The sequence below is a fragment of the Puntigrus tetrazona genome, chromosome 22, assembly GCF_018831695.1.
Source record: "Puntigrus tetrazona isolate hp1 chromosome 22, ASM1883169v1, whole genome shotgun sequence".
Lineage (NCBI taxonomy): Eukaryota > Metazoa > Chordata > Actinopteri > Cypriniformes > Cyprinidae > Puntigrus > Puntigrus tetrazona.
In genome coordinates this window covers 11,364,973-11,378,232 of record NC_056720.1, presented here as the reverse complement: position 1 = coordinate 11,378,232, position 13,260 = coordinate 11,364,973, and the positions used below count along the sequence as shown (strand labels likewise).

The 13,260-nt window shown below is 39.7% G+C and overlaps 2 protein-coding genes across 7 annotated transcripts in view; one reads left to right on the top strand and one right to left on the bottom strand.

The window, feature by feature from the left end:
• The window catches only part of LOC122327734 (CUGBP Elav-like family member 5), a 1,183,696-nt gene that overhangs the window by 272,590 nt on the left and 897,846 nt on the right, over positions 1–13,260 (top strand). The gene's annotated exons all lie outside the window — the stretch shown is intronic.
• The window catches only part of tle2a (TLE family member 2, transcriptional corepressor a), a 28,461-nt gene that overhangs the window by 3,505 nt on the left and 11,696 nt on the right, over positions 1–13,260 (bottom strand). Inside the window, exons 3-15 of one of the 4 annotated variants that reach the window (XM_043223252.1) lie at positions 11,920–11,983; positions 10,514–10,558; positions 6,768–6,830; positions 6,010–6,114; positions 4,126–4,339; positions 2,956–3,017; positions 2,618–2,713; positions 2,462–2,506; positions 2,224–2,385; positions 1,795–1,921; positions 707–909; positions 549–628; positions 222–471 (exon numbers count right to left, since the gene is read on the bottom strand). In XM_043223252.1, the coding sequence (XP_043079187.1) occupies positions 222–471; positions 549–628; positions 707–909; positions 1,795–1,921; positions 2,224–2,385; positions 2,462–2,506; positions 2,618–2,713; positions 2,956–3,017; positions 4,126–4,339; positions 6,010–6,114; positions 6,768–6,830; positions 10,514–10,558; positions 11,920–11,983 (1,516 nt within the window). The remainder of the gene's footprint in view (positions 1–221; positions 472–548; positions 629–706; positions 910–1,794; positions 1,922–2,223; positions 2,386–2,461; positions 2,507–2,617; positions 2,714–2,955; positions 3,018–4,125; positions 4,340–6,009; positions 6,115–6,767; positions 6,831–10,513; positions 10,559–11,919; positions 11,984–13,260) is intronic. The other 3 variants (XM_043223254.1, XM_043223253.1, XM_043223255.1) reach the window with 3 other exon arrangements.

Genomic DNA, 13,260 nt, shown 5'->3' with positions numbered 1-13,260 from the left:
TAGCAACAAGGCGCAGGTTTCTGCGTGAGTTTGTTGTGATCGGGACAACTTTAAAGTCTGGTAGTGTATGATCCTCGCTCATGCAGTGCATGACGCCAAGTTCGTTTGTCACTATTTACAGAGCCAGTAGGTGTATGATGCCTATTGTTTTAAAAATCTCTTCAGATTTTAAAAGTCTTGTAGTGTATTCCCGCCTTTAGAGTACATAACGCAGATCTCACCAAACAGTCCAGCTGGGCCATCGGGCTCTTGCTGCCCGGTTGGCTGATGTCCCACACTTTGACGCAGCCTTTCCCGCCGGTGTAGACGTGACGCGTGGAGGTGCTGATGGTCACCGCACACACCACCTCTCCATGACTGAGGGTGTGGATCTGACGGGCGTGACGCGGGATGCCGGGGCCGAGGAGGGCGTCGGGAGGGAAGGGCACCGGCTGCATTTGACCATCTGCGCTCACGTGGAACGAGTACGCTCTGGGGCCGGGAAAGTTATATAATTAGGATTTAGTTAAAAGACCAAGGAGGCCATTTGACGTCGAGAGACAACTTACGGTTTTCCAGAAGCTGCCGACTGCAGGCTAGCGGGTAACCCTGGTACCCTCATATGGGGGTGAGCAGACTCGTAGCCCACCTTTGAAAGCAAAAAAATTCAAGAGATTAAATCATAAAAAAACATGGTAAATGTAAAGGTCTCAGTTTCTTTCCTCACCACAGGCGAGCGACCGTATCCAGCGGCGGCAGCAGCGGCGGCGGCGGCAGCAGCGGAGCCGTTCATCTGAGGAGAGACGAGGTGAAGGCCGGCACCGTATCCTGCGGCTCCAGCCAACTCGCCGTTAACTCCAGGGGGAGGAAGACCAAATGCACCTGGGGGGTACGCACCCTGCACCGCCAATGGGTTCCTCAGACCTAATGCTAAACAATCCAGAGGTTAGGAAATAGATGTTCCTCATAATGTGAAAACAGTATGAAATTATTTTGCAAAGATGTTTTTAAATTAGTGCGGTCAAACAATAAATCGCATTTAAAATAAAAGTTTTTGTTTTCATTACACATGTATGTGTACTGTTTATATTTCTTATATTTTTTATTATTTATATTTTGAAAATATTTACATTTATTTTCATATATTTGATAATATATATATTTAATAAACATTTCTCTTAAATATATTCATGCATGTATTTGTGTTGAGTTTAAGCTGAACTACCTTTCTTTTTTTTGAGAAATAAGATTATGCTAAACATTGAAAAAAGATTAGATGACTTCAGTAGCAACAATTAAGTTTTTTTAAAGTGTATTTTTATATTAACATTTAACATTATCCTAAACTACTTAAGGTTATCCAGAATTTTATCCTTTCATTTAAGCCTTTTATACCCATTTTTATGATTAAGACTGTTAGGCCATGCTTACATTTTTGCCATTTTTTTTTAAGTCATAAATTAAAAACATGCGTATCACTGAAGCTGCTTTCAAGTCAATATGTATGAATTTCATTTTTACATTTTAGCATAGATTAAAAGATCTTGACAAAAATAACCACATAAATAAACACAGTGTCCTATCTTTGACCCATTAATATCATTCTCAAGAATGCTAGAACAATTACACAGCCTCCAAGGACACAAGCTCAGTGATACAATTAAAACAAGACCTCCTTTCAGAAACAGGAAGACCACTACTGCCCTCTGCTGGCTGACTGGCCATCAACTCTCAGTGACGACATGCACACCAGGTTGAAGGTTGAGTGAAACACTACAAAATTCAATCGCTAAAGACAGGATAACGGGATCTTACCAAGAGGGTCAACGCCTGGCTTCCCAGGAACGGGGCGGAACTGCGGAGGAACGCTAGGGCCCGGGGTGGACGACTCCTGGGACATAGGCGTGCCAGGCTTCATCCCCGGAGTGCTGGACTTCTCTCTCTGGAAGGTATAGGGAACGCATTTACACACATTAATTATTCAAGAAAGGTATACAGCTGATAAAGAAAGATGCCGCACTAGTCAAACCCGAGCGGGAACTGTCACTCTTTGTCATTCTACCAAAAGCAAACCGAGGGATGCGTTTTGCTGCAGAACAAAGTGCGTCTTTTTGTGCGTGTGTCGCAGTGAAGGGCACTGAGAGACTTTCGTTTGGGGGAGGGGAAAGAACTTGTTTTCTAAATGAGAAGTGCTTTGGTTTAACATCAAACAAAATGCGTTTGTGTGTGTTTTTAAGTAGGTACCGGTGGAGGCTCCTTGCTGCGTGAAGGGGAAGCAGCGCTGCTGGAGGAAGCCAGCGAGGTCGGACTGGCCTGGGGCAGAGGCTCCTTACGGGAAGGAGGGAGTTTATCTAATCCGTTCTCTCTGGAGGAGTACGACTGCACACTCCTTGGAGAAGAAGGGTCCTGAGGGAACGCAATGCACGTGATGGATTAATCAGGAGCAAACAGTGTTTAAATTCAATATTTAACGCAAACCCACCTCGTCAACCACCAAATTGTCATCGCTCTTCTCCGCGTCGCTTCCCTGAAAGAGAAAATGCTTTAGAGTTTAGTGACTATTTATTGCACACATATGCTTAAATCAAATAAAGATCGTGTGGACGATTCATAAAAGCACGGTGCAAATTTAACTTACATAGTCGGTCATAAACTCCTTCTCATCTGCTTTTCTCTTTTTTCCATTGCTGAGGTAGTCTGAAGGCCTGCCTTTGTCTCCGTTAGAAAGTGAACTCTGGAAGAGAAAGATGAGAAAATGAGAGCGGAAAGGAAGAACGGCTGAGACAGAGGATGTGCGTGTGTGTGAGAGAAGAAAGAGATAATGATGTAGGAGACGAGGGATAAATCAAATCAGCTCCATAACTGCTGGACCCACAGGCAATAGAGACGCCTAATGCATGACAGTCTGCACTGAGAGGAACTCAACTAGATAGAGACAGAGAGCGAGAGGTAGAGAGAAAATGAGCTGATACTCACTGGTCCAGGTTCACGGTCTGTGGGGATCATGGGAAGGGCAGGTAAACGTCCCCGCGGCCAGTCAAAACAAACCAAAAAACAAACAATGTGACTATGACGGTTAGACAAAACTCACCCCTCCACTAGACATAACGATTAGCACACCGCTAATAATAACAAAAACATATTCCTTCATTTCCCACTCTTTCAAGTTACACCGGTGATATATGAGCTGACAGATTTCAAAAAAGAACTGGCCGGTGTTTCAGGGTAGTCTTATAAAGAAAATGTGATTAGCGCGATGCATTTGCCAGCATGTTTCTAGGAGATCGCCAAAAGTTCTGTGAATTATATTCTAATTTGCAGGTAGAATTCATATTCTTTCAAACCAAGTCTACAGTGAGGGTTTTTTTCGTTGGTCTAAACTGTTAAGGTATGATCACATTTTATCGCTATTCAGCTATTTTTTTGGGTGACTGGGAGTCATTTGGTCATATGAAATAATCTTCATGTGAGAGCCAAACAAGTTCCCCGCGCAAGTGACCAACGTAACGATGATTTCACACAAATTTCCACTGAAATGTCACAGACTATAATCGGAGCACTTTTTTAACTTGCAATTATCAAAATATGACTAAGTGTAATTATCAAAAAAAGTGCTGCAACTTTAGCACTAATTTAAGGAGTACAGGTGTAAAGCTTTTACAGTTTTATTTTTTTTTTGCTAAAATCAGTAATTAGTCATTTACATTTGTAATTTTTTGTTTACTTAATATTATTATTAGATTTTTTTTGTTTTGATAAATAATATCTCATTTGTGTCATACTGCGCAGCCCTATAAATGAGTTTTTTTTAACCATATTTATCAGAAAACGTGCATTTAGCATTTTTAGATTAATTAGTACATACAGAAAAAGAAACGTGTTATAACTATAGTAATTGCATACACTTTTGACTAAAACTTTGCGAAAACCAGATTGGTACAGTCTAACTAACAGAGCTAGATAACATATTTGACACTTGGCTTCAGCATGTACAGACGTTAATTGGACGATATTTGGCACATTTCGCTTGCTCTGATAGATGCATTGATTACTCATTTGTTGTAATCCCGCTGATATTATAACTGCACTTGATAGTTGTTAATAAAGCCGTCAAGTAATCTGTCAGTGTGATTTTATTTGTTATACCTCTGTGGTGTTCGGCTGCGGCCGCCGCTGCCACGGCCTCCAAGTGGGCTCGTTCGTCTTTAGAGGCCAGCTGGGCCCCAAGGGCCCCGGAAAGGGCCAGGAGCCCAGAGCCGCCCCCCAGAGCCAGTCCCGGGTGAGGCAGGCCAGAGGGGTGAGGGGCCATGGGCAGCCCCTGGGCAGCATGCTGGGATAGGTGCTGGGCCTGCAGCTGTTGCTAGAGGGAACAAGAGAAAGAGGACGATGGAGGGATGAAGGGAGGAAGGGGGGTCAGAGAGAGAAGGAAAAAAAAGAAGAGAGTGTGGAAGATAAAAGAGAGTGACACAGAGGCAGAGATGGAAGTGGAGTGAAGAAACAGATAGCCAGAGGAAATGAAAAGAGCATGAGGAGGAGGAGAGAGAGATGAGAGGAAAGTGAGAGAGAGGGAAAAAAACACACACACACACACACACAACACAGTTAAGACTTGGATCTGCACCAGAGTTACAAAGGGAATGAATTCATGACCCGTTCCCAGTGTCCCGGGAGTGAGGGAGTCCATCACTCTGGAGTCGACCTGCTCTACCGGATGGGCTCAGGGAACAGCGCTGCTGCAGCATTCGCTAATGATCACCCCAAAAAAATTATCTGAAGCTGATGACTGCCATGAGGGAAATCAAAACGCAAAACACCAAAGTGAATAAAATACGGCAAATCAAATGTGAAGGACTGTTAATGCTTCACAACACAAAGTGGGATGTCAACTGATGCCCAAACACAAAAAAAGTAACTACACCTTGTGCTAGTGGGTGCTAAGGATACAAAAAAATAAATAAAATGTGGTTCCAAACCTATATGCCGTTTTTGTTTTTTCAAAGCACAAAAACCCCCGACATTTTCACTTTACACAGTCCACTTTTCCACACAACATTTTTTTGTCCAAATATTTAAAAAACAAAGCAGCCGACAGTCACCTAACCAACTAACTTTTCCCAGTTCTATCAAGAGGAACACAAATGTGACTCATGCAAGCATCTAAAAAGATGTATTCGACTGGGGTAAAGAGAACTAGCCTAACTATATCGCACATCCTTAACATGGAAAAGTTCTTTAGTTGTTTTAAATTTGTTTTGCAGATATTCAAGCACATCCACTGCCTAGTTATGAAAGTGTTTCTCTGCACTCTTTCAAACATATAACCAATCGCCAAAGCCTAGAAACGACCACCTTCTTCTATTAAATTCCCGTCTTTGTCTAAAATTATCTTCTGAAGAGAAACGGTAGCTTTGCACGAGGGAAAGACTCTGGTTTCAGAAGACTTTGCGAATACGCAAGTCTACATGACACCTTTTTAAAGATACATTAGCCGTGTTTCCATTATCCTTTAAAACTCCACAGATTATAATTTACTGAAAACACGCCCATTGGAAATTTATTTATTTTTATTTAATCGGCATTACTAAAATATCTACTGTTTTGCACATATCTGTAATGGAAGCCTGCCTATCGTCACTTACATAGACAGACATGGTCACAGTGAGCTCGGTTTGTTTTTATCATTGCATGGAAAAGGGCAGTGCAAAGAATCTGCGAAAACATCTCTTTTTTTGTGCTCCAATGGGAAATTAACACCTGATGGATCTGGTACAACATACAGGCAACAGATTCGGAACGACATCAAATTTAGCATAGTTAAAAATAAAAATGTATTTAAAAATAGTTAAAAAAATTGAATAAAAATGTTATTTAAACGTATCCAAAAATATCGATTTCAAAAATCAAAAATTCCGTAGCCTAGTTATGAAAGTGCTTTCAAACATAACCAAACGGAAAGCAAAAAAGAAAACGGCAATGACAACTCAAGAGGAAAGAGTTAAATAAAAAGGATGAAAAGATGGAAGTACACACTGTGGGAGGCAGAGGGGGGAGTCCACGTACCCCTATCGACGCATTCAACTCCCCCATAGTCACCTGTTTGGCGCGCTCCATGGCCTGGACCACCTGCTGCTGGTGCTGTGGACGGAGGTCAGAAAATGGCCGTCAATGATAAACAAACAAGCAACAAAACAAGGCAGATGGCCACCCTAGTGTGTCTTTGTGTACTTCACGATTTTCATTTTCTGAAGCGTGTGTGCGCTCACACACACACACACACACACACACACACACACACACACACACACACACACACACACACACACACACACACACACACACACACACACACACACACACACACACACACACACACACACACACACACACACACACACACGGCTGCATTTTGTATGAATACACATTTAAAACAAGGGGGGGTGTTTTTCTTCTGTCAGGAAAAGCTTTGGGCAAACCGTAAGCGTTTTTGTGGAAGTGGGTTTACAAGAATAACAATAGGCTTCCCAGAGGCATCCGAATGAGAGACTATGTGCGAACGTGAGGAAATATGAGAGGAAGAGAGAAAAAAAATGTGTGACTGCATGAGTGTGAGAAACAGAAAAGCTATATATGTGTGTGTATGTGTGTGTGTGTGTGTGTGTGTGTGTGTGTGTGAGAGAGAGAGAGCGAGTGAGTGAATTATCAATCACAGAACATCTGAACGCAGTGTGGCATGTGTGAGTCTCATGATGTGCAGCTGTGGGACTGAGTGTGTGTTGGTCTCATCTCACCTCCTGTGACAGGAATGGAATGAGCTGGGCACAAATCACGTTCAGTCGTTTGGCGATCTCCGTCTGCAGAGATATGGAGAGCGAGAGGGAAGCAGGAGCAGAAAGAAAGCGAAAATAGATTTCATTTAACGCAAAATAAACATTTAAAAATGTTAAATGACTTTCTCCCACCGCAATTTGGAAAATCTTTCTTATTCTACTATCTATTGTACAACCATGACAATAATTTTTAGTATTAGTAATACTAACAGTAGTTATACATTTACAATAATATGTACCACTACTAATGCTACTAAATAATACTAAAATACTAGAAGCACTATTCATTTTAGTACTACTAATAAACAATACGATAATATTAGTAGTACAAATAATAACAAATGTTTTATTTTTATTATTATGCTGTATCTATTGTACAATCATGACAAAAATCCTTAGTATTAGAAATAATAATAGTTATACATTCAGAGTAATTAATACTAAATTTAAACTTAATACTACTACTAATAAATGTTAAAATAATATTTTTATTAATAATAATATTATTATGTTTGTACTACTTCATAATTTAGTTATTAGCTATTAAATTAGTATTAATTTATTATTACATTCATATTGTTTTTAAAAGCTTATTACTATAATAATAATAATAATATTATTATTATTATTATTATTATTATTATTATTATACATTTAAAGCTAATGTATTACTACTGCTACCAAATTGACATGACCAAATATGACATCATAATAATAATAATAATAATAATAATAATAATAATAATAAAATAAATGTTTTTTTATCAATAGTAGTGCTAGTAGTAGTTCAGATGTAGCGCCATCTATAATTAAGGCATCAAAACATTGCAATGACTGACACTAAACCTAAACCATCCACTCATCATTCCATTATTCAACTTGCCATTCAGAGACATATACAGAATTGTTTGATGCCACAAACTGCACAATTTGCCTCGTAAAGCCAAAGAATGCCAAACAGATAATGAAAACCTGCGCTAATAATAGCTCCAATTGGCAAAACATCCGTCAAGAAAATGCACACTTCTTGGGAACCAAGCAGAAATCCTTCAGCAATGGTAAAAAAAAAAAAAAATACAATCCTGTTCACCCAAAAGTATCTATCACACAAGACGTCGCAAGGGTGTGTAACCTGCTACCTCTGCTCACCCAGCTAGTAAATATTTTAGCCCTCCACATCTGGCTCATGCTAATTGTTGCGCAGCGAGGAGAGGGGATGCCTGAAATATTCATGCCCAGCATCTGCTGCTCCGGTCCAGCCGAGAGGAGTGACGCCTCCCCTTGTGAGCAGGTCACTGGTCTTTGCCCCATCGAGCTGCTGTGTCTTTTGAGGCAGTGCTGGGGGTTGCCATGCCAAGTCTATTGTATTCATTTACCAGCAGCCCAAACAAGAGCTCCCTCGAGCCGAGGGCAACCCTCCCCATGGCTGTTTGTTTTGCCAACAGGAATAAACTAACATTGTTATAACCATCTTCACCCACCCGTCACAATATTTTTCTCAAATGTATAGTTTATTCACAAATTAGTGACTTAAATGCTGTACTAAACCCCTGACTTTGACATATTGACATTTGAAACACTTGAGATGATATTTTGTGGAATGCACTGGTCGCTCTTTTCCATGCAGTTTAATTGAACGGGGACTGGAGTTTTTGAGTTTCAAAAAGACACAAAAAAATTATTTATATGACTTGCGCACTGTACAGAAACTTTTTAAATGAACGAATCAAAATTTCAGTCATTGCAAGACATAAATGTGTCTTTCGGAGATCCTCAAGTCTGTAGATTCTTCAGAATAAACGGTTCTAAAAAAATTAACTATTGATATTTCAATGATACCTTTTTCACCCTTTTTTTAAATTCATTGTAACTTCCTGTAAATGATCAACCGTCAAATTCTTCAAAATATCTTTTGTAAGTCAATATGATTGGGTGAGTAAATGCCTAATAATCTAAAAGTGTTTTAATTTTTGGGTTCACTGAATTACTTGCTGTAGAAACCCCCCCCCAACCACCTCCACACTTTCCAGAGAGGAGGAATAGACCCCACCCCCATCTCTTCCATATCCATCCATCACAGCCCTCCCCAGGGAAGCACAATGATTTCTTGTTAGGGAACAGCAACTACAAAATGACATCTTCAGAGGAGAGAGTGGGGGAGGCTGAGAAAAGGGGAGGGAGCGAAAGAAGAGAAATCTGGGAAAAAAAAGAGGCTAGTAGAAAGGCACAGTTAAGGAAATTACAGAGTGATGGGAGATGCAGAAAGACGAGGAGGAGGGGGGGGATGTTACATTAGAGAAGGGAATTCGTGGAGCATGTCAAAAAAGAAGTGCAATTGAAATGGAGGGAGAGAACAGACGCTCCGAGAGCACTGACCTAATTTAAACTGACCTGACATCTGCACGAGAGAAAGAGAGAGAGAGAGACCGAGAGAGAGAGAGAGAGAAGGTCGGGAAATGCAGATGCAGTAGCAGACACAATTTATGAGGAAGGAGAGTGAGAAAGTCACAGCTAGCTACTTTTAGACAAATCGCGCATGCTGTGTGTGTGTGTGTGTGTGTGTGTGTGTGTGTGAGAGAGAGAGAGAGAGGGGGAAAGGGGGTGTGTGCGTCGCAGACACGTTATTTGTTGATCTAATTAGTTTGTTTGCAGATTAATTTTAAAACAAGTGCCACGGGCCAGACCTAAGAGGATTTCAACTATAAAACGCCCTGCAAAAAAAAAAAAAAAAAAAAAAAAAAAAAAAAAAAAAAGATCCAGCATAATTGAATCTGAATTATAACCCCCTACAAAAGATAAAAGGAATAATAAAACTCTCCAGCACAAATCACAACGTGACACCGAACAGGCATTTTTACACCGATTCTTCTCTGTCAGCCCACGTTAAAACCATTGAGTGTGTTTGCATGCACAGCAAATGACTAGAGATGGCCCGTGATGGTCAACTAGTCATCCAACAACTAACCACCCAATGATGCGATTTGGGGTTTTTTTGTTAGTGAAGATGTTTTAATTAGTCTTTGAAAGGTTAAATCTTATCCTATAGAAACCCAAACAGCTGCCATGGACCTTCAAAGTATTTTTTCCCCAACTATGGAAATGAATGGTTACCAAGTAGCTGTCTGGTCACTAACGAGTAAAGGTGTCGCGATATAACAGCATTGACGATAATCGCTAAATTATCATTAGTGTTGCAATACACTGGTATTGGTGATATTTTCAAATAACTAATACACATACACAAATGATGAACGAATTACTTTCCATTAAATCTTTTATACGGACAAAAGCATATTGCTGTCACTGTAGCAGAATAATAGTTGAAGGTCGTATTCTCATAAAATTGTCTTTGTTAGTTATTAAAATGCAATTTTTAGTTCAGTTACACTAAACTGATGCGACTAAGTAACGGTGTGATTCATTGGTCAAAAAAGACTGACAGAATTTATTTTTATTGTTTTAATTTTAAAAGACTTCTATAGATAAATCACAATATATCGCTATTGTGAATATTTTAAGCCATTATAAAACAAATATCGTGCCAGCCCTACTTTTGGGATCAATAAGAATGGTAGAAAGTAAATGACGACTTTATTTAGAGAAGTGCCCTTTAAATGCGTTTACCTTAACTGTATTTCCAGTATAATTGGTGCAAAATTGTTAAAAATTGTTCAATCAAAAAAATATTAGGCAAATCAGTAACTTACCTGTTTGTGCATCTCTATGTTGAGGCCATAGGACATTTCATAATACTGAAAGAGAAAAGAATATCATTAAAGTGAAAAATACTAGGACGAATATGACAGTTGGCTTTTTCTTTTTTAAACGTCAGTCAATTAGTGTCATTTGTTTGGAAAGTCACTCTGCAGAGTCGGTACTGAAATAAAAAAAACAAACAAAAAAAAAAAACACGTTCATTTCTCACTAACGTTTGAACAATGTTGAGCCGATTCTTTAACACCTGTGATTGGCCACTGTGCTCAACAGATGAGACTGTGATTGGCTGCAAAGACCAATCGCTTTGTGTTTTTCCTTCGAGTTCACAAAGAAGCACACAGGAGTGTTTGAAAGCTCCCGTGCGTTTTTGTGTGGGCACAGGAAAAAGATCATACAGTCAGTAATATTGCGATACGTGACAGAAGTTACTCTCAAACTAAACAAGTTTTCACTTTCAGTGTGACAAATCTGTGTGACCAACTTGAGAATGTTGCGAAATCTGAATTCGGAAACTTTCAGCCTCTTCTGAAAATCCAGATCGCAAGGATTCCTATTGAAATGAGTTGCAAAATTTATTCAAACAATGTTAAATCAGACCGTTAGAAAGTCCAGACCACAGCTCAATAGCACATTTACCACATTATAATATTCAGCATTACCAAATCTCACATCAAGTAAATACTGATCTTTTTTTTTTCCCTCACAAAAAAAGCCTCACAAAAATGGCTTCATAAGGATTCATATATAAAGCAAGCGATATGATCTGCTTTATCTTTTGTTGTTGAAATGCTTAGTGGAAAAACTCCTACTTGTCACTTCCATGTCGGTAAATAAACAACATTAGTTCTTAGTAAACAATTCCTATCAGCTAGCTGAATAGATTCTGGTATGGAGGAGTCAAAAGAGTGTACTTTTATCAGTTAGTGAGAATCAAGTCAAAAAGGAGAGGCAGATAGAAAAGGGTAAAAACAACAGAGACGGAGGGATAGAAAGACCCTGGCAATAAAAGAAGCCGGCCTGACAGCTGCCTGTTGTATTCACCAGCTCTGCCAAGAGCCCACGGTGTTGCTAGGCGACTCCCACACTAAAAAAATTATGAGCCAAGAAGAAAAAAAAAAGGAGAGAAAGAAAACGGACAGAGAAAAGGGGTTAAGCCGTCTGCCAAGAGCAAATGGCATGCCAGGCGCACATAGCTGCCATATCTGTGGGCACTGAGGCACATGGAAGCAGCTCTGAAAACTCATTCTCTGTGATGGATGAGCTGCGTTTGAAGGACTTCTGATTGAGGGCTGAAGAAAGATGTCTGCTGTTTGGATGCGTGTCGCATCTGATGCAAAACCAAGTTGGGGGTGCGTGCGTGTGTGTGTGTGTGTGTGTGTGTGTGTGTGTGTCTTACCATGACATAATGTCTCTGTATTTCTGTCTTCTCTGTGGCCAGCTTTTCACACTCCAACTTCAGACTGCAGAAGAAACAGAAAGAGAGATGGATGGATGGGTTGAAAGAGCGATTGGGTGTTCAGACATGAGTTTTATTTATCTGTTTTGTGAATCTAAGTGGAGTGATTCAAAATGGACTTTAATCATTTTATTAAGCGGTTGAGAAAAAAAAAAAAAAACGCTATAAAATTTGCTTTTTTTCCCGCAAACTGCAAAGAACAAAACAAATGTAATACAAAAAACACAAAGACCTAGAGAAACGTATATATAGACAGCGAGGGCATAGTGACGCAAACCGAGAGACAAGAAGTACTTGTAGATTTAAAATCAGTTAATGAAGACTGAAAATTAATTAGAGAACGAGACAGACGGATAAACAATGGAAACGGACAGAAACGCACGCGTAAATATTCAGAGATATAATGACAAACAAAAGATGAAGACATAGGATTTAGACAAGACGAGACGAGATGTGGACAGACAGAGAGATACAGAGTAGAGTCGAACACAAGTTAGATGAAAAGACAGAGACGAGAATAAAATAGAGAGCGTTTTAAAAATAAAACACGCACAGACATATAGACAGACAAGATATATGTAAAGACTAAGATAATGAAGACGGAAAATTAATGACAGAAGGGCAGAAAGAGACAGATTGACGGATAGATATTCCCTAAGCTATATATAGACACAAGATTTACAAGACGCGTATAGATAAAACAGATGATATAAGAGACATGCAGAAATACAGGCAGGAACACAGGTACGTATAGGAAGACAAATACAAGCTAGACAGATGTGAAGACATAATCGTCAAAAGAGACACGGAGACAGAAAGACAGACAGGAGACAAAAACAACATGTACATAGGCACATACACAAGATGTATGAAAAAACAACAGACAAAGGCACTCAGAAAGTCGAAGACAGATGAATAAGTAAAACGTGTAGGAGGACAGACCAACAGCTATACAGATAATGAATAAGACAAGAAGAGACACCTATGGACAGACATTTATAAGACATATAGACACAAAAGTATGAAAATATAGATGGACACGGGACACGACAGACATGATAAACAGCTACAGACAGTCAAATAGATGCACAGACACAAATGAATTAGATGTAAAGACAGACAAAAAGACAAAAGACAGACAGACACACCAACACTGAATCCTCTACAATCAAACAGCACACACTCTCTCGTCTCTTGGCTGTATTTCAGCTCTTCACACACACTGACTTGTTTGCAGGCGGCAGATTTATGCGAGCGCGCAGGAGGGCCTGGGAAAATTAG